Raw genomic sequence first — 17,848 nt, 5'->3', positions numbered from 1 at the left:
CTCTGAAAGAGTGGTGAGGCATTGGAATGGGTTGCCCAGGGAGGGTGGTGGAGTCCCTGGAAGTGTTCCAGAAAGGAGTTAATGCCATGGTTTAGTGGACAAGGTGGTGTTTGGTCAAATGTTTGACCTGATGATCTTGGAAGTATTTTCCAACCTTAATGATTCTATGGTTCTGTGATTTACCCAAGCATCTGTAAACGGGTTATTCATGCTGCTCAGCCTCTGGGCAGCTCCTCTTCTCCACTCAAGACAATTCAGAGCATGAGTTTTTAACAGGCCATATTTAAATTTTATTTTTTACTTTTACTGAATACCAAATGTGAAACAGAATTTCAAAACCCCAAAAAATAGACTCTGACTTGGCAGAAACTTGTGATGTTCCCTCCCCCAGAAGGACCCCATAGACCTGAAATTTCACAGTCAGGCCCATTTATGGTATTTTTCATCTGTAAAGCACCCTGAGGAATTAAAAAAAGTTGATGTGCCTTTTAAATTGGATTTCCTTCAAAACAGTGTCATGACTTTCCTCTGAGAAGCTGCACATCCCATGTCAGAGATAGTGGAAAAGTCTAAGAAGACTAAATCTCCCTGGAGGGAACATATCTAGATGTTGCTGCACAGAAAAGACATGAAATTACAGAGAGAAAAAAAAACAACCAAACAAACAAAAAAAACCCAAAACCAAACAAAAACCACCCAACAAAACACCAAGAGCTGTTAAAAGAAGAAATACAATTTCATCTCACAGCCTCTCATATTGTTAAAACCTTGTGAAAAAATGGCTTGGGTTTGTTTGGAAAGTGATAATATGCATGACCTGAATTTATATAGTCTATTACATTGGGTTTTACTGAGTTTAGCTGTTGGATGGAGCTGCTTCTTTCATGCAGATAATTTGTTTTCTCACTGTTCTTCCATGCAACTTGATGCAGACACTGCTTGCCATTAGAAGTCTCATAAAAATATTCTTTATGCCTCTTTGAAAAGTTCTTCTTTCTCCTCTTAAAGAAAAAGCAGTGCATCATCACTTTTCCTGCCAGTGATTTTGCAGCCACCCTGTAACTCAGTTTTAGATCTTCCTGTGTGGAACACTGCACAGCGCCCTTGGCTGGTGTTGTTTTCCTCCTGTGAATATATTCTCTCTGTCTGGCTGGAGCTTAGGCAAGGTAGGGCCTCATAAATCAGGCATAAATCAGGCATAAATTCAGTGCTCACTTCACTGAAAGCAGAGCTCAAGCCTTGTGAAGCTTGGGATGGGATCCTGCTGGGATTTTGTCACCCTCTCCCTGAACTTGCCCCAAAAGCTGCAAAAATTGTGCTGGCTGCTGGTGCAGGGGGAGGCAGGGGAGGGAAGGAAGGGGGTCTCAGGGGAAACTCAACCTGATGAGAACAGAACCTGCACAAAGTGAGGTCCAGCCTCAGGCTGGCTCCCCCAGTCTCTGTGGTGGGACAGAAAACTCAAACCACAGAAGCCACAGAGGCATCCAGGAAGAGATGGGCTGCACCCCACCCTCACTGCAACCATCTTCAGGATCCAAAGGACCCGAGGAATCCAAGGACTCTGCTTGATTAGGTGCCTCATTAAAGCAAAACATGCAGTTTCCATGTATTTAAATTAAGGAATTTATTTAAAAAAAAAAAAAAGCCAAAAAACCCAATCAAAACAGTGGTTTGATCTAAATACAGCAGCACTGTGACATTACTAGGACATTATGTACGAAGAATCCAAGCAGCCATAGAACACAGAAGCCTTTATCTTCAGTAACAATCTCAAAATGAAACTAGCTTCATCAAACAATGTTAAAGATCTCCCTGGAAAGAGAAACAAAACCAAACAGACCCTCCCCACCCCTAACCCTCTGGATATTAGAATGACTTTTTTTGTACAATATCAACAGCCACTAGCTCTTCTAATTGAGAACACTTGCTTTAATTTATTACAAAAATGATCTGTTGACTCAGTTATGAAAGACAACTTTTAACATTGCTTTAGAAGTGTCTGCTCCTCTTATAGACTACAGTATTAGAAGTGCTTAAAAACATTTACTCCTGGATATGCTCTTGAAATTCAATCAGAAGGATATTCTGTGTGTGTTTATATACCAAATATGATTTTTAATTTTTAAAGCAGGTGAAAAGACTAACCCTAATATGAAACTGCAATTTTACAATTTAATTACTAGTCAGATATGGGCAACCACATGATAGTTTATGAAATCTTTAGGTCTATCTACATTGCTCAGAAACACAAAATTAAGTTTTTACAGCTTTCAGCTTCAAAAGGCTAAAATGTTCAGTCTTTTAGAAGAGTGTCCAGTGTTTAAAAGAAATGCAATTAAGGGAGACCGCATTCAATACACATGAAACAACTCGTTTGAGCTTGCTAATTAACATATCTAACAGCTGCATGTGGGGTGATGAGAAAGGAAAACACATTTGCCATCCAGCCACTACCTGAGATGTTTCTTCTCTGGGAGTGAATCTTCTCTGCAGGACCACTCCAGAAATCCTGGAGCTCCCCTCTGGAGCCCGCTGACCCCAGGCACTTTTGCTCTTTTTGCCTCTTTTGCTTCCAGCCCCAGTCTGCCACAGAGCCACGTTTGGGACCTCACACAGCCCCTCACTCAGTGGTGCCCAGGGAATCCTTCGCAGGCTTGGCCAAAAAAGTTGAACCAATGAATGTTGTTTTGCTCCCTTCCTCGTAACTATTTATCTCCATTCTAAAATCAGAGGAAGTGTCTCCATGTGAATGCCACAATTACTGGCCAGCTCTTCAGCAAAAAAGGAATACTTAAAACATTTGCACTGTCACCTCTTTGTCTGGTGGAGATGTCTTACAGAAGTGCAGTTTGTTCTGTTTCAGTATCTCTGAGGAGCTAAGACAAACCAGTAATAAAAGAGTCCTAATTTAGGAGAGTCCTCTCACTAGTCATGTAAATAAAGAGCAGCTATACTAAGCCTATTTCATTTAAATAATAATACAAAGAGTTGATACTGATCTGGTTTATGCACAGACTCCAAAGTGCTTTCCATTGACAGACAGAGAGCATCCCTCCGTGTTTGGGAATGGGAAAACAAAATTGCACAGAGGTTTGCCCAGGGCAGTGAAGAAAAACACAGCCAGAAGAGGAATACAAACCATCACTCCTGGCTCCAGTACATAAAGCCAGGAGAATACATATGTGCCAGCAGTAATATTCATGTTAATGAATAGGCAGCAATCTGTTTAAAATTGCTTCTTTCATAAAGCCCATTTGTCAGTACACCAGCTTAGCTGATCCAACTGCAGCAGATTGTATTTGTATTATCACAGAGACATTTGGGGGAGGTCAGCCCATAATACTGCAGCATATTGTTGGCTTTCACCTTCTTTGATGAAATTTTTTCTTTTCCCCAAAGGAAATAATTTAAAAATTCTCTGAACCAATTTCTTTATCTTTTCGGCTTTTGCATTTAAGGAAAGACAATTATTACCAGCCAGCACTCCAGTATTATTTGGTATAAAAGGAAGTGTGTCCTGCCATCACACAGAAGAGATGTTTTAAACTGATGCAGACTTTCTCTTAACTTTAGCATGAGGCTGTTAGTAATTATTCTCCTTACTCTAAATCTTTAGTATTATTTTAAGTTAAAGGTCTTATTTGTGAAAGGCTTCAGATAAACAACTCTGGAATCTCCTGATTTCCATGGAGCCACTGAACAGACTGATTCTTCCAAAATTCACTGCCAAATGAACCTCCCTGCAGCCTGAGACAGACTGGGACCATCCCTGGGCAGGAGACTCTTTAAGTGTGGACTTCCAGAGCTCCTGCAGGCTTCCACAGGGTGGAAGATGGTCCACAGATGGAAGATGCCAAGAGACAGAAAGGATGTTCTCCCAAAGAAAAATCCAGTCTTTCCAAAGATTGTATGGGAAATGCCTGACAAATTATCTCCTCTGCACTGAGTACCTTCAGTGAATATGCCAAATATTAACAGAACAAAACAATGATCACAACTAACTGTGGAGCAGGGACGAAAACACCAACACCTTGTTCACCATGGAGGCAGTTCCTGTTCCGTGGATGTTGGTGAGGAGCAGCAGCTGTGCTGTAGGGTTGTGCATTTATTGCTCTTCCAGAAAAGCCTGTGCAGGGAGCTCCTGGCTGAGGCTGGGCTGCACAGACCTGGGTGATGCTGTCCATGCAGGCTGGGGGAATTCCTGCTTGCCTCATCCAGCTGCCCCTCTGGCCCTGGATGTGTGCAATCCTCAGGCCACTGAAGGAACTCTGACCAACAAGGTGACCCCAAGGAAGAAGGGGCAGCAGTGTGGTGCCACTGCACCCCTGCTGAAGATTCACACACCGTGGGACTTTACACACTGTCCTCCAGAGCTCACAGCCTCTGTGTCCTCCTCACCCTGCCTGTGGTTTTACCACTAATGCAGGGTCATTTCCTGTTGGTTTTTTCAGCTGAGGCATGGCCACTGAAAAAAGATCAACTGGATTTGAAATGTGAGCAGAGAATTCTAGCTGGATCCTGAGGTTTGGGTGAATGACCTTAAGAATTCAGTGTCTTCAAACCTGGTGCTTTACTGGGTCAGCCAAGTTTGATTCCTACTGCTGATGGCACTCAGCCATAGTTTCAGGAGTGACTGCAAATTGAGGTGGTACCAAGCTGTGCTTATGGAGAGCTGTTTTGTCTCTGAGCTGGCAGGAACCAGGAGTCCCCAATCAGCAGGGCCAGGTGAACGCTGTGATATTGAATTCTGCAGCTCCCTAATGCTCACTTTGATCAGCACTACCTGCTTGGTTTGATTATCTTCACACCTTTCCCAGCTTCACAAGCAGGTTTTTGTTCAGAAATAACATCTGAGTCATGGCCATTCTTGTGAAAAACCTCTTTTTAGATAATCCAGGTCAAGAGTGCACATCTAAGAGTTTGTTATTTTTTTCCCCTTCATTATTCATTTGTTTAAAAAAAGCCTCACATCCAACAGTGGGAAAAAATGCTACAAGACTCAAGTGAACCTTGAGACACTGTAGGAAATGAATAGCAAACACCTGACTCATGAAAGTCTGTCAACTAATTAGTGTTCATCAGACTCCTCAACAAAGATTTAAAAATAAAAAACATGCTTGCATAATTCAGGATCAGATTGCAAACGATTTCTGATTCTTAAAAAGAGCTAAGTTTGCTCATCTGTCTATTTAAAACAAGCAACCAGATCTGAGCATCTGCATTTTTTGGAAAGAATTTGGATGGTAACTGAAGAGGAGATAAAGAAAATGAATCAGTCTGGAAAGCTATTACAGAACTACTCCTTTTTACTCCTTTGTTACGTGCAAACCCATCTCAAAATTCACCTGGAATCAAAATACCAAAAACGTATTGCAAATGGTCTCCAAGGTTGTATGACAAAAGTAAGTTTTTTTCAATGTTTCCAGTGGTTTTTAAATTTGACTCCATGGAGCCAAAGGCCAAATGCCCCTGGAAGCCTGGCTGTGCAGGGCTCTGCCTTGACAGGGCTTCAGCCCTGAGTTCTGGGCCCAAATTGCACCTGGTCACACAATGGAAGTGCAAGGACTGTGCTCCTATTCCAGCTTTGAGCGCAAGATAAGCTGAAAAAGTTTTTAAAAAATCCCAACAAAAATAAGAAGCAATAAAAAAGAAATCCTGCAGGTTTTGTTGTTGTAGGCAAACCATGACAAGAAGATCCCTAGGACTGGTCATTAGCATTTCTGATGGATTTTAAGCCTTCCAAGGCTGGGTGCTGAAAAGTTCTGCTGCCCCAGCATGGTAATACTGTTTGTAGTTTGCAGGACAGAGACACTGCAGAGATGAAATCTCTCTCTGCTGGTGGTGTTTTGTGTCTCTCCTCTTCCTCTCTCACTGCTCCATGGAGGTGAGATTCAGAGGGGCTCCATCCCAGGCTTGATGCCTTCAGGTGCACACCAGCATCCTTCTTCCATGCCATGAGAAGTCAGGACATCCAGCCCTAGCAAAATATCCTGCAGATATCCAGGCAGAATGAATGTTCCCACCTTCATTGTCCCTAAGCCCCCACTGCCAGAGTCCTAGAGCTGCTGGTGAGCACTGTCCTGGCTGGAAGGAGAGCAGGACAAGGCACAAACTGTCATTTACTGCTGTCCCTAAAATGTCATCCATCACAGGTTAAGGCTGGTAGCATCTAAAAGGTGTAAGACCAGCTATAATCAACATTTGCAATTTGTTCACCAGCTTTCAGTAAGGGATTTGCTGGTACTTCTCAATACTGGGGGATGGTGAAGAATGAAAATTTTAGTCTTCACATGCCAAATTAGCAACATCTCTAAAATCCTGCATCTTCTATAAGATCTGCAATGCCACCATCTGAATGGGAGTATGGCTGAAGCCTCATCTCCCTGCCTTGACTTTTCTCTGTCAGCTGCTCTTTGCAGGTCCCTGTTCTGTCTCTCTGTCTCACAGCTCCAAGCAGCTTTACTATGTCATTCCTGTGTGTTTCTCACTCAGGGATTTGCCACCACTAACCTCCATCCTTTTCCCCCTCAGCACTGGCCACACAGAACATACACATGGCAGTCTAATGAATTTTGGCTATGAACATCACTTCCTTGGACCCTGGGGTAGCTCCACTCCTGGCTAACAGGGTTTTGGACACCCCAGGGTGGCTTTCAGATGCTCCTGATGACCCAAAGGTTTAGAAAAATCAGTATAGTCTAGCCAATGTTTTAAAGAGTATGGGGAACCAACACAGTACAGAACATTTCAGGCTGTAGAGATCCTGCCTGCAGTTGTGGGCACAAAGGTTTTCCAGTTCCTGTGTCAGGGACATTTTTTGGTATGGTGTTCTTAACAATAATAGTGAAATACTTGAGAAGAGCCTGATTCTGATGCCTGAGGTACTGCTACTGATCCTGCCTGATCCTGTTCATCCTAGTGGGGACAGAGTTTTTGTCAATGGTGAAAGGATCCTGGACAAAGAACGATGGAGCTGGAAGTGGGAGTTATTATTTCATACTGGCATTCCATTCAGTGGAGGATCTAACTGAGGGGCTGTGTCAGGGGGTGTTTGCATGACACATGGAAATATTTTAAGTGCAGGCACAGCCTGTGGGCTTTGCTACTGCCCAAGAGCAGCTCAAATCCCACCCTGAACCTCCACAGCTCAGCTCCCCAAAGCTGCCACAAATCCCATGGTTGGCACAAGCCAGACTGCTGAACTTCCCTCCTGCTGCCTCTTTGATGTGGGCAGCCGTGGAAAGACCTTGGGCTTTTGACTGCAGCATGGAGAACACTTTGAGTTCTGCTCTCATTTCAGCAGGTGCAGGTTTGAAGTCCTAGGAAAAGAAATGGACACTTGCTTTCCTGGTCACCTCTCCCTCAGCTTTGTTCTGCCTGTTGCCAGAAACAGCACAAACACTAGTGAAGGGAAAGAGCTTAAAACAGGGCTCCCTTTCTAACTAAAAAGCCTTTGATGGAACAACATAAGTGCAAATCTCAGCTGTGCTGGTCCCAAGACATCACAAACCATCAGCATAGCAAGTAGCATTTTTGAATGCATCAAAATCTTGTCTTTTAGCATTTAATGCGAGACATTACAAACTAATGAAGAGGAGAAATGTATGCAGTGTTGCTGTAAACCAAATATACAGATGTAAAATAATTAAGAATAAACTGTTCCATAAAAATGCATGTCAATAAACCCCCGTCTGATAAAGTGATTTATGAAGAATTTTCTAGAATTGCTAAAAAGAATGATTTCTCTTTTGAGGCTCTGGAAGTCTTGAGTCACATTTTGTTTCTTTTAAAAAAATGTCTTAAAACACATGGCTTTACAGCTGCTGCTTGGAAAATATACACCTCCAAAGTCTGACTTTCATTTAAATACAAATGTACAAAATGTAAACTGAGACAATAGAGAAATTTACAAAACTTTTCTTTAAAAATAATAAAGACAAAATTCAGTTCTAGTATGATGCTATTTAAATACGTGCAAGTAGTCATGTTCATTGAATTTCTATTGCAATGTTCTAAAGAGACAAATTTGATTCACACAGTCTTGAGTGCCACCTCCAAAAACAGACCTGAGTGGAAATTTCTTCTTAAAATGTGAGGCTCCACTGGAAGGAATGGATAGAAAATCTCCATTTTGGGAGATCCAGATTTTCTTTTTTTCACTCAACGGTGGAGGCTCTCTCATCCACAGAAGCTCCAGAGATTATAGTGGAAGGATGCAACATGTTGTTTCACAGGACTGAGTTGGAACTAGCTGCTTCCAGTGGAGTTTGAACTTACGTGATTCGAATTTATGTGATGATTTAAACTGGCCTTTGAATTTGGAGAACTCTTTGAATTGTTCTGATGCTGTAAGGAAGAAGAAGAAAATGACAATTAGATTTCCATAATATGCCATGGTTTTATTTTTCATCCAACATCGTTCATTTTATGGTACTGCCTGGACTGCAAGATTCTTGCTTGAGGATCTTCAGATGCAAAATATTCTTCATTTTCCTACCTGTAGTCTCTCTAGGTCAGCAGAACCATGGCAGTTCTTGATGAATGCAGCAAAGAAGACTCACTCCAGCTCCAGGAGCCAAATCAATTCACTGCAAAATGTCAGTATCTGCTAAATCTGACTAATACAGAGGGTACCTCCAATGCTCAGGCATGGCTTTAACCCTACAGAAATAGGCCAGTCTAAGAATGCTATTGACATTTGCAAGTGGTGCCATGGTGTCTCATGAAGGCTGCACGTCATGTTTTATCCAGGTTGCTCTCTTCTTTATTATCTTGCTTTCCTGCCACAGCTACCTCCCTCAAAATGTGCATTTTCCTTTTTATTTTTTAAACACATAAATCAAGGATTTTCACAAGGAACTTCTTCAGTTTCAAAAGGCATTTCAGCATACCACTGAAAACCAGGTTGGGTGGGAAGTTTTCAACTGCTGGAAACAAAACTCATGAGCAACACTGGAACTGCCGGTGGCAAAAACAAAAAATAAAAATCACACAAGGTAGATGAAAAACTTGGGGTATGGAGGAAAATGTGAGAGCCAGTCCTCTCTAAGATGCTCTGCCCTTCTCCTAGCACAGATATCACCAGAACAAGGCTGTGAAAACAAGTATCTACAGGAGTTTCCTGGCCTTATTCATAAAAGATCTCACCTGTCGCTTAAATATTCTCTGTAGCAATCCTTTCTTGGGTGGCTCTGGGGGGTAGCTTTTGTTTAGGTCTGGTGAAATAGTACCATTTGGTCCGAATACATTCAGCTCCTTGAAGCACTCTGTTTCTATCATCTAGTGGAATATGGTGAGAGAGACAAAAGAAAAAAAAAAAAAAAAAAGGGAATTATTCATCTGCACTAAATAAATTCCAGTAGTGCTAGGTTCTTCAAAGGCAGCAGTGTGTGAGGAGAGTTAACAGTTGGATTCCTGCTGGTGTCTGTAGAGGGCAAATAGAGTGTATGAAAACCAGAGGCTGCATGTTTGCACATCAGACTTGTCAGAAGCTGCCCCACAAGACTTTCTGTTCTTTCCTTTAGCACTGTAGACAATAGCAGGCAAAAACAGGCACACTTACAAAATCTCAGTTATTAGCAGCCCCCTGCCCAAGTGGATCTGCTGTTTGATGCAGAGCTGGATTCTGAAATCCACTGCTGGCTGTGTTTTGATACCAAACAGAGACAAAGACCCAGACATGGAAATGCTGGAGGAGCTCAGGGTCCAGAGTTAACTGCAGACAGTGGGTGAGAGCAGGGTCACCAGGGCAGGATCCTTCCCTTAAGGATTTCCAACTGAGCCACAGAAGGTGCTGGGAGCTGTCGAAACACCTCTGTAGAAATCCAGGAGGAGGAAGTACAGTAGGATCCTTGCCAATTTACACAAATACACAGAGCCAACAGATACAGTCACCTGAACCTGACATCTGTGGTACATTACAGATCTTGAAAGAGGCCATTTGTAACTCATGAAAGCATTAGAGTCTGGCAAGTTGTCCAGTAGCTATATATTACTGGAACACAGAGCTCCTCTTAAACCGTCTCTGTTATGGGGTTTATTGCAGTAATTTTGCTATGATACATCCTTACCTCATTTTGCCATGGAATAGACACTGATCCTGTGGAAAACTTGGAATAGAAATCGTCATCTGTTTGGTCCAGGTTAACTCCTTTCACTGTGGAGAACTGCTCAATGTCTAACACATCCTTGCAGTACACTGCTCTGGGCTATGTCAGCAGAAAAAAAAAGGAGAAATGACATGAGAAAAATATTTCTGAGTCGGACCATGTGCTTTCATTCACAGATTCAGTCAAGTGAGAATGTCTAACAAGTGTGTGTCTGCATCCTCCTTCTCCAGCTTGCTCTGCCTGCATGTTTATCATCAAAGGCTGACTTCACTTTAAGCACATTAAGCTTCCTATTCTGAAGTCCTCAAAGCATCAGTCAAAGTGGATTTTAGTCATCCATGTACCATCTGGTTAAGAGGTGAGAGGAAAAGGACAGAAAGAGCCAGAAGAGAAAAATGGAGCCCTTCAGTAGTCTTTTCATTTAGAGAGGGAACAACAGAAAACCAGAATGTTTACGAGTGGCACACTGGAGAGAGCCCTGAAAGGAGGCCTCAGATAGAAGTGCCCTCCTGCCCAGATAGCTGTGGAGTTTGCAGCTTGGAAGTTTAAAGGAATGTATCCTAATTGCTAAAGAAAACAGGGGAGGTTTGGCATTTTTCCATTGTTTTTATTAATAGCTCAGCTGCTGGAAGCTGCCCAGAATTACCTCTATTAACTCTTTTAACATGGCTGCACTTCTTCAAAGGAACAGTCAAATGGCTTTGCCTTTTTGAACTACCCAGTTTTCTGGGCTGACAGAGAGAAAACTCTTTGCAGTGAGGGATCCTTCAGCTCGTGCCCCAGCAGTCAGCCCCAGGGAGCAGAAAGAGCCATCAGTGGTAACCTATCACAGGCAGTGTGTGTGCCCAGAGATCTCCCACCACCAGCACAGCCACCCTCTGCTGTGCAGGGATAATTGAGGGCTGGTTTGTGGGACCAGCCTGAACCCCAGCCCATGTGGAGTCCTTCTGTCTGTCCCTGGTACCGGGACTGCACAGCCAGGGGTCCAACAGTGCAGCACTTTATTTATCTGGTTCTCAGCACTGTGACCAAACAAATTGACCTAATTCCTGACAGAAGTCTTATTTGCTGAAGGCTGTATCCCTCTGCATTCCTGACAGCTGCAATCCACAACATTTTTGTAGGAGAGGATGGAGAGGCATGGTTTGGATAACAACTTCTGCCACTGGCTATATAGTTTTGGGTGATTCAGCTGACTTCAGTAAAGACCGGGAGATCTATGAATGAAGTGCCAAATAAATTAAATTAGGGGCAGCTCTCGAGCTCCCAATAAAGGGCCATAAAAAATTATGTGCCTTTGCTTTTGCAAATATGTCTGTAAGAGGTGCCTTCTAGGCCTTACGTGCCACAGTTTTTATGCACTCTGGCAGATCCCAAATGTGAGCCCAGAATTTTATAATTTTCTACATCAGAAAGAAATAGTAGCTTGTCTCTTATTTCTTCCCACTAAAGCAGGTTGTAACACCACGGGCTAATTGGCAGGAATAACTAGGCTGCATAGTAAAATGTAAAGCAAAACCAGAGCAACTAAAGTAAACTTTTGTAGTGTTCAAACCACTTTGGTTTGGTTGAGCCTGCAGCAACGGGAATGGGAGCTGCCAAGATGTTACTTTCTTTAATATGTTAAAATGGCAGTGTTTACTTAGAACCATATGGGGACTTTAAGGATAGAAGCTCCAGCCAGAAAGAGAGCCCTGCAGGAGGGAAATAATCAGATAACTCTGTGCACTGGGCTAGAAACCGATACCACAAAAGGGTGGAAAAAGTTTTGTTGTTGCCAGTGCAACAAAGTCTTTCAGTATGTGTGAGCCTGGTGTGTAAATCTGAGTAAGGACTCACTGCTGGGTTCTGTGCCCCAAAAAGCTCCAAATGCTCTCTAAGGTCCAAGTCACCTTCTCTGCTTGAGGTGACACTTGATAGCTGAGCCTGGCTCAGACTCTCACAGCAAACTACTGTTTTCATGATGATCCAGTTCCACAGGGCCCTGGACTTTGTATTTCTGGTTTCACCTCTGTAAACCTGTATGCACACATTTGGTTTTCACTGCTGATTGTCCCAAGCACCACCTGGTCCTGAGCACACTTATTTTCACAGTAATGCCATGGATAAGGGTTCCCAGTGTGTCCAGGAACACTGTGGTAAAAGGAGTGGGAACTGATCAAGCCCCAGATTACCAGCCTGCATCCACATGTCCACAGAGCCCTCTCTCCTCTTCCTCCCAGCCTCCCCACTCCAGCCCCACCACTTATCACACCTTCCTGGGGTAGCTCCCCGTGCAGAGAGCGATGACAGCCCCGAGAGAGAGAAGCTATTTTAGCAACAAACCTCTTAAAAGAGGCCACTGGGGGTTCTTGCAATCGTACTTACATCAGGCACAAAGGGAGGTTCCAGCATTCCTGCTTCTAACCGCTTGAAATTCATGCTCTTGAAAAAGGGGTGTCTCTTCACTTCTGCTGCCCCTTCCCCTTGACATCCCAGCCGCTGCTTCACGTCCTTGGCCAGGAGCTGAAACATCCAACAGGAATGGTGAGGGTGTCAGGAAGAGCAAGAGCTCCACAAAGATATTTTTATCTCCACTTGTTTTTGAATGTGCCCACAGGGAAGTACAGAGGGGACTTGCAACAGCTGTTCCTTAAAAGCTGAAGTTAAATGGATTAGGACTGCACTCTTCTACATGCTGGTGAAATCCTCAGAAAATCACCTGCTGTAAAGTATTTACAGTCAAAATAGAGACCATTCCTTTCACCTGCTTTCAGTGAACAATTTCAAGAGGAAATCTGACATACCCTAGTAACATTTGAAGATTCACATTCATAAGCTCCATGTGCTTTGTCTCAGTTATTTTGGTTTTGTTTTTTACGTTTATAAGAATAATTTCCCCTCAGAAGAACAGGTGATTAGGAAAAACCAAAAATACCAAATTGTATTTGCACTACCTTCCAGTGCAATGACACATTGAACATTGATGGGCTTTACAGTCATGGCCTTATCTCTGCTGAACTCAAGGTGGCTCCATCCATGGAGCCAGTGCCCAGTAATGATCCTCAGTTCTGCCTTGTTTGTTTTCAGAGAAGGGCAGTGCACAGCCTCCACCTGCTAGAGCAAGTCCTGCCTGTTTCCTGGGTACCCACAATGGAGCAATGCCCACCAAGAGAACTCAGCATCTTTGGTCTGTCAGACAAGCAAGCCCACGGACAGAAACACCGAGCTATTTACAGGAGAGACTCAACAGGGGAGGCTCAACAGCACCTTCCAGAGCAAGAGAGCTGGAGAGGGACCTTGGGTAAGGGCATCTCACAAATAGACAAGGGGGAATGGCTTTAAATTGAAGGAGGGCAGGTTTAGACAGGATATTAGGAAGAAATTCTTCCCTGAGGGTGATGAAGTCCTGGCACAGGGTGCCCAGAGCAGCTGTGGCTGCCCCTGGATCCCTGGAGGTGCCCAACTCCAGGACGAACAGGGCTTGGAGCACCCTGGGGCAGCGGAAGGTGTCCCTGCCATGGCAGAGAGCTAGACTGGACGGTGTTAAGGATCCCTCCAAGACAAACCCTCCTGCGCTTCCCTCGGTGACCGTGAGCCGCTCGGGCGGTGCCGCCGGGAGGCAGCAGAGGAAAGGACAGCGGCGGGGAAGGCGCTGCTCCGGGGATGCCGGGGGGGATCCCGCCGCTCCTCCGCCGCTGGCCCCGGCTTTGCTGGCCCGCAGTCGGGCCAGGAGCAGCGCTCAGCCCTGCCCGGGTGCGCTGTGCCCGGTGATGGCACCGAAAGCATCAGCAAAGCCCAGCGGGGCTCGGCGGCAGGCGGGGCAGGGGATGGTTGGGCTCTCTGAGCCCGGGCAGGCACCGGGAGCACCCCCGGGACCGTTCCAGCTGCGGGTGGTAGGATAGCAAACACCTCTGGGAAGGCTGGGGAGGAGCCCCGTGCTCCCGGGTGCATCCCTGCGGGAGCAGGACCGGGAACCAGGGATGCTCCCGGGGAGCCTGGGGATGCTGCTTGTGCCCAGCTCAGGGCTTGCGTGCCCAGCTCAGGACTCGTGTGCCCAGCTCAGGGCTTGTGTGCCCAGCTCAGGGCTTGTGTGCCAGCTCAGGGCTTGTGTGCCCCAGCACCTTCTGCCTCAGTCACCAAGCCAGCAGCCCAGCTCAGCTACCTCATCTCACCAGCGGTGAACTTGGAAATTGTTTGTTGCTAATGTCATGTTGTGCTCTTTACTCTGGTGCCTGGCTGGAGCTGGGGTTTCTTGTCCTTATCAGGGGTTTACAGTGTCACAGCTCTTCAGCCTTCTCTGAATGCTCTGCTACCACTGGGCATTTCCACCATCTGGGCATTGGTGGTTTTCTGATCTGACTGCCAACAGCCACCTCAGTTGTGCTCCTGTGTTGCTGGGGGCCTCATTTCCAGGCTGAGATGGCAAATGGCTTTGGCAATCCGTGTGTGCCATGGTGCAGAGGCACCCTCCAGCCTGGCCCCAGCAAGCTGCAGTGGCAGCAGCCAAGCCAGAAATGGTGGTGAAGGGGTTTGTAGACATGAGAGTTTTCTGCTCAGGTCTTTCTGCCTCAGCAGCAGCAATAGCAGGAGACTGAATGATTGGAGGAAAGGGTTTAAAGCCACTGGTGCTGGCCACAGTAGCAATGTTCAGCTTCCAAATAGCAGCAGCCCTTTCTTCCCCTCACTTTCCTCTGCCTCTGATGCTGCCAAGCTGGTGACATCTGGGCTGACAGATCACAAGTGGCTGATCCATAAATGTAAAAAGACTTGAGGAAACATCTGTATGCCTTGCCATTCTCTGAGCAGAGAGATTCACATGATACTGTACCACATCCATCTGACTCACTGCAAAAGACCTGTCTCAGAGCACTTCTCTAGACTTTGCTTTCCCTGCTAGAAGCAAAGAGGGATCCTTTGCTTTCAAACAGCTGTGAGACTTTGAATTCTCATGGTCCTGAGACTAGGATTTTTTTTGGTGTGTTTTTGGTGTTTTAGGTTTTGAGGTGTTTTTGGTTTTGGTTTTTTGTTTCTGTTTTTTATTTTTTTTTTTTTCATCCTATGCTCTAGCCTGTTTGAAGAGAATTTTAATCCTATGCTCTAGCCTGTTTGCTTTGGAATTTCCAGTCAGAATCAGGCTTGCTCAATTCTGGTTGGGCACAGAAATCAAAAGTTCTTTTAATCTTTTATTCTCATGTCAACAGGACTTTCCTGACAGTTGGAAAGAAGAATCTGAAAGCAGAAAGACCATTTTTAGTACCCATGGCTCTGGTATACTTTTGGAAATGATACCTTGGACTTGCTGAGGAGAAAGTGGTGGTAGGAGGGGATAGATCTGGACTTTCCTGGAGATGATACAGGAGACCTCTGCAGTCTCTGCTCTCAAGCTAGCTCTGAAGGGATGAAAAGGGGGTTATTTCCCATCTCTGCAGTCTGGATTCTGGGCTTAGTGGGGAGACCAAGCTGATCTGTGAATTTGCCCTTGTCAGGCTGTAAGATGTTTGGAGTGTGCGGTCAGAGAAAAGGGTAGCTGAGGACAGAAAAAGGCTGCCTGGGGATTCCTGGGTTCCTCCATGACAAACAAGGGAGTATTCAGTAACTTCAGATGCAAGAAGGAAGTTTCTGGAGCATGAATGCAGTTGGTTGTGGGTGGCTGGCCACTGCTGGCTGAAAGACACAAAAGGAAACAGGCCACTGGGAATAGGCTGGGACTGTAGGAACAGGGAAAGGAGAGGATTCTCCTGCAAAACCCTGCTGCAGAGGAGCAGCTGCAGTCTCTTGAGAGTCCCAGGAGAGTCACAATGGTGAAAAAAAGCTAGAAATAAATAGAATTTGAAAAGCTGTAGATGCAGCCAGCTCTAGAGATGGTAACAGGTGAAACCAGACATTCTTCCTGGCTTCTGTTGTGGATATCAAGACATAGCACGGACTAGAATATTTTACATAAGGGAGAATCCTTCCTTTCACCAAGGAATAATTAGTCTTTCACCATTTCCTGCAGCCCCAGAAGCTTTCTGCAATAGCAAACCCATACAAGAGCCTGAAATATGCATCCCATTTGGGAATCTGACATGGAAAAGAAAATGGAGATAACAACAGTATGTTATAAGTCATCTCTACACTTTTGTTTAATTCGGCTTCAAAGGGTTTATTTAATATGAATAGAGAGCAGAACAAAAGCAACTCCATCAGGCTGATGACAAGCCCTCCTGGGACAGCAGTGCAAGGGACCCCATCAAACACAATTTAAATGTAATTCTGCAGTAGAGCCTGCAGATAATTCACAGTTTCAAATGTGGAAATAGCCTGGGCCACCCAACCATGCATGAAGCTAATGCCAAACAGCAGAGCTGTGTGTTCTGGTGAAAAAGTCTCCAGTTGGCACGGGACATTTAGGGTTTAGTCTACAGAGTTCATGGGCAGAGCATGACTAGAACAGGACTTTCAAAGAGAGTCTTGATTAGCAGCAGTAAAGTTCCATCAAGATCTTGATACAAAGAGCTCTCTGATACTTTCATGTCACTCATTGGATCCCCACTGGGGATTCAAACTCTGCAATGTCTGAGACTTTTTTCCATGACTTTGTTTTGCTTCCTTTACAAAAAGAAACAACTGTTGTGAGGATTGCTAAAAAAAGCCAAAAGTCCCCAAAGCACTGTTTTATCTTCATGTGATCAGTCCGTTCATCTCCAGATCATACCATATAATAAATAATTCCAAGTTCTAAGATGTTAGTCCTAAAATTATAGGAGTAAGGAAAACAAAAAATTGCCACTCATGAAAGGAGACAAGGGGAATGCTAAAACCATTTTCATTGACCCAGCTGATCAAGCAATTTAAAGAATCACCTAGCAAAAGTTCAGCCCTGACACTGAAGTAAACATATTATTTTAAGCAGATTTTAGAGAACAGAACAGCAATACTATGGTCAATTACTAAATGAGAGCAGAGAGATGAAAGAGCAGTTCTCCTTGGGCACTGATAAACTTTAAGGTGTCATAATGCTGATTTCCATGGGATGAAAGCAGAAAGGAGGGATGGCAGCAGGCGGGAGTAGCTGTATGATGACAGAGCTCCAGACGGTAAGTGAGGAACAGGAAAAAATTGCTTTTAAGGAAAACAGAACCCCTTGTCTTTTAGTTGGTTGGGGTGACACTTTGAAAAGGGAATGGAGATCAGAAATATGGAACAGCTGAGGCTGGAAGCCACATCAGGACATGGTCTAGTCCAATCCCTCTGCTCAAGGCAGATTTTCCTAGAGCAGATTGTTCCAGACCTTGTTGGGTTGGGCTTTGGGTATCCCCAAGTGTGGAGACCACACAGCCCCTCTGGGCAACCTGTTCCACTGTTTGGCTACCCTCACCATGGAAAAATGTTTCCTAATGTTCAGAGGGAACAGAACAGCTCCTGTGCTTCCGTGTGTTTCTCTTGTTTCCTGTCCTGATACAGGACACCAAACCAAGAGTTTGGCTCTGTCTCCTTTACACCATCCCATCAGAGACCCCTCGTACAGGGTAAAATGGGAGCTGCAGGGATAAAAGGCATCAGGGAAGACAAGTCTCTGGGAAATGCAGACAAGCAGGGCACTGACAGAGTGACAGGAGCACAGCAATGAGGGGCCATCCAACACTGCTGACTTGAATGCACTTCAAGTCACATCTCTGGATGCACGACTGCACTTGTCAGGGAAAACATGCATGTACATCAGTGGAGCACGAGGCATAACCACAACAAACACAGAGCATTTCCTAGAAATTCTG

General features: G+C 44.7%; 1 protein-coding gene across 3 annotated transcripts in view; it reads right to left on the bottom strand.

Moving 5' to 3' along the window:
- Positions 1–1,654: 1,654 nt before the first annotated feature.
- GRK5 (G protein-coupled receptor kinase 5) overlaps positions 1,655–17,848 on the bottom strand; it is a 156,629-nt gene continuing 140,435 nt past the window's right edge. For all 3 annotated transcript variants that reach the window (XM_041415749.1, XM_041415750.1, XM_041415751.1), the window contains 4 exons: positions 12,477–12,614; positions 10,071–10,208; positions 9,148–9,279; positions 1,655–8,346 (listed from right to left, as the gene is read on the bottom strand). In XM_041415749.1, coding sequence (XP_041271683.1) covers positions 8,248–8,346; positions 9,148–9,279; positions 10,071–10,208; positions 12,477–12,614 — 507 coding nt within the window. In that variant the 3' untranslated portion in view covers positions 1,655–8,247. The remainder of the gene's footprint in view (positions 8,347–9,147; positions 9,280–10,070; positions 10,209–12,476; positions 12,615–17,848) is intronic.

Source organism: Onychostruthus taczanowskii, unplaced genomic scaffold (assembly GCF_017590055.1).
Source record: "Onychostruthus taczanowskii isolate IOZ18803 unplaced genomic scaffold, ASM1759005v1 scaffold5, whole genome shotgun sequence".
NCBI classification, from domain to species: Eukaryota; Metazoa; Chordata; class Aves; order Passeriformes; family Passeridae; genus Onychostruthus; species Onychostruthus taczanowskii.
Note: the sequence above shows the minus strand (reverse complement) of the source record. Positions and strands in the feature narration are given on the sequence as shown.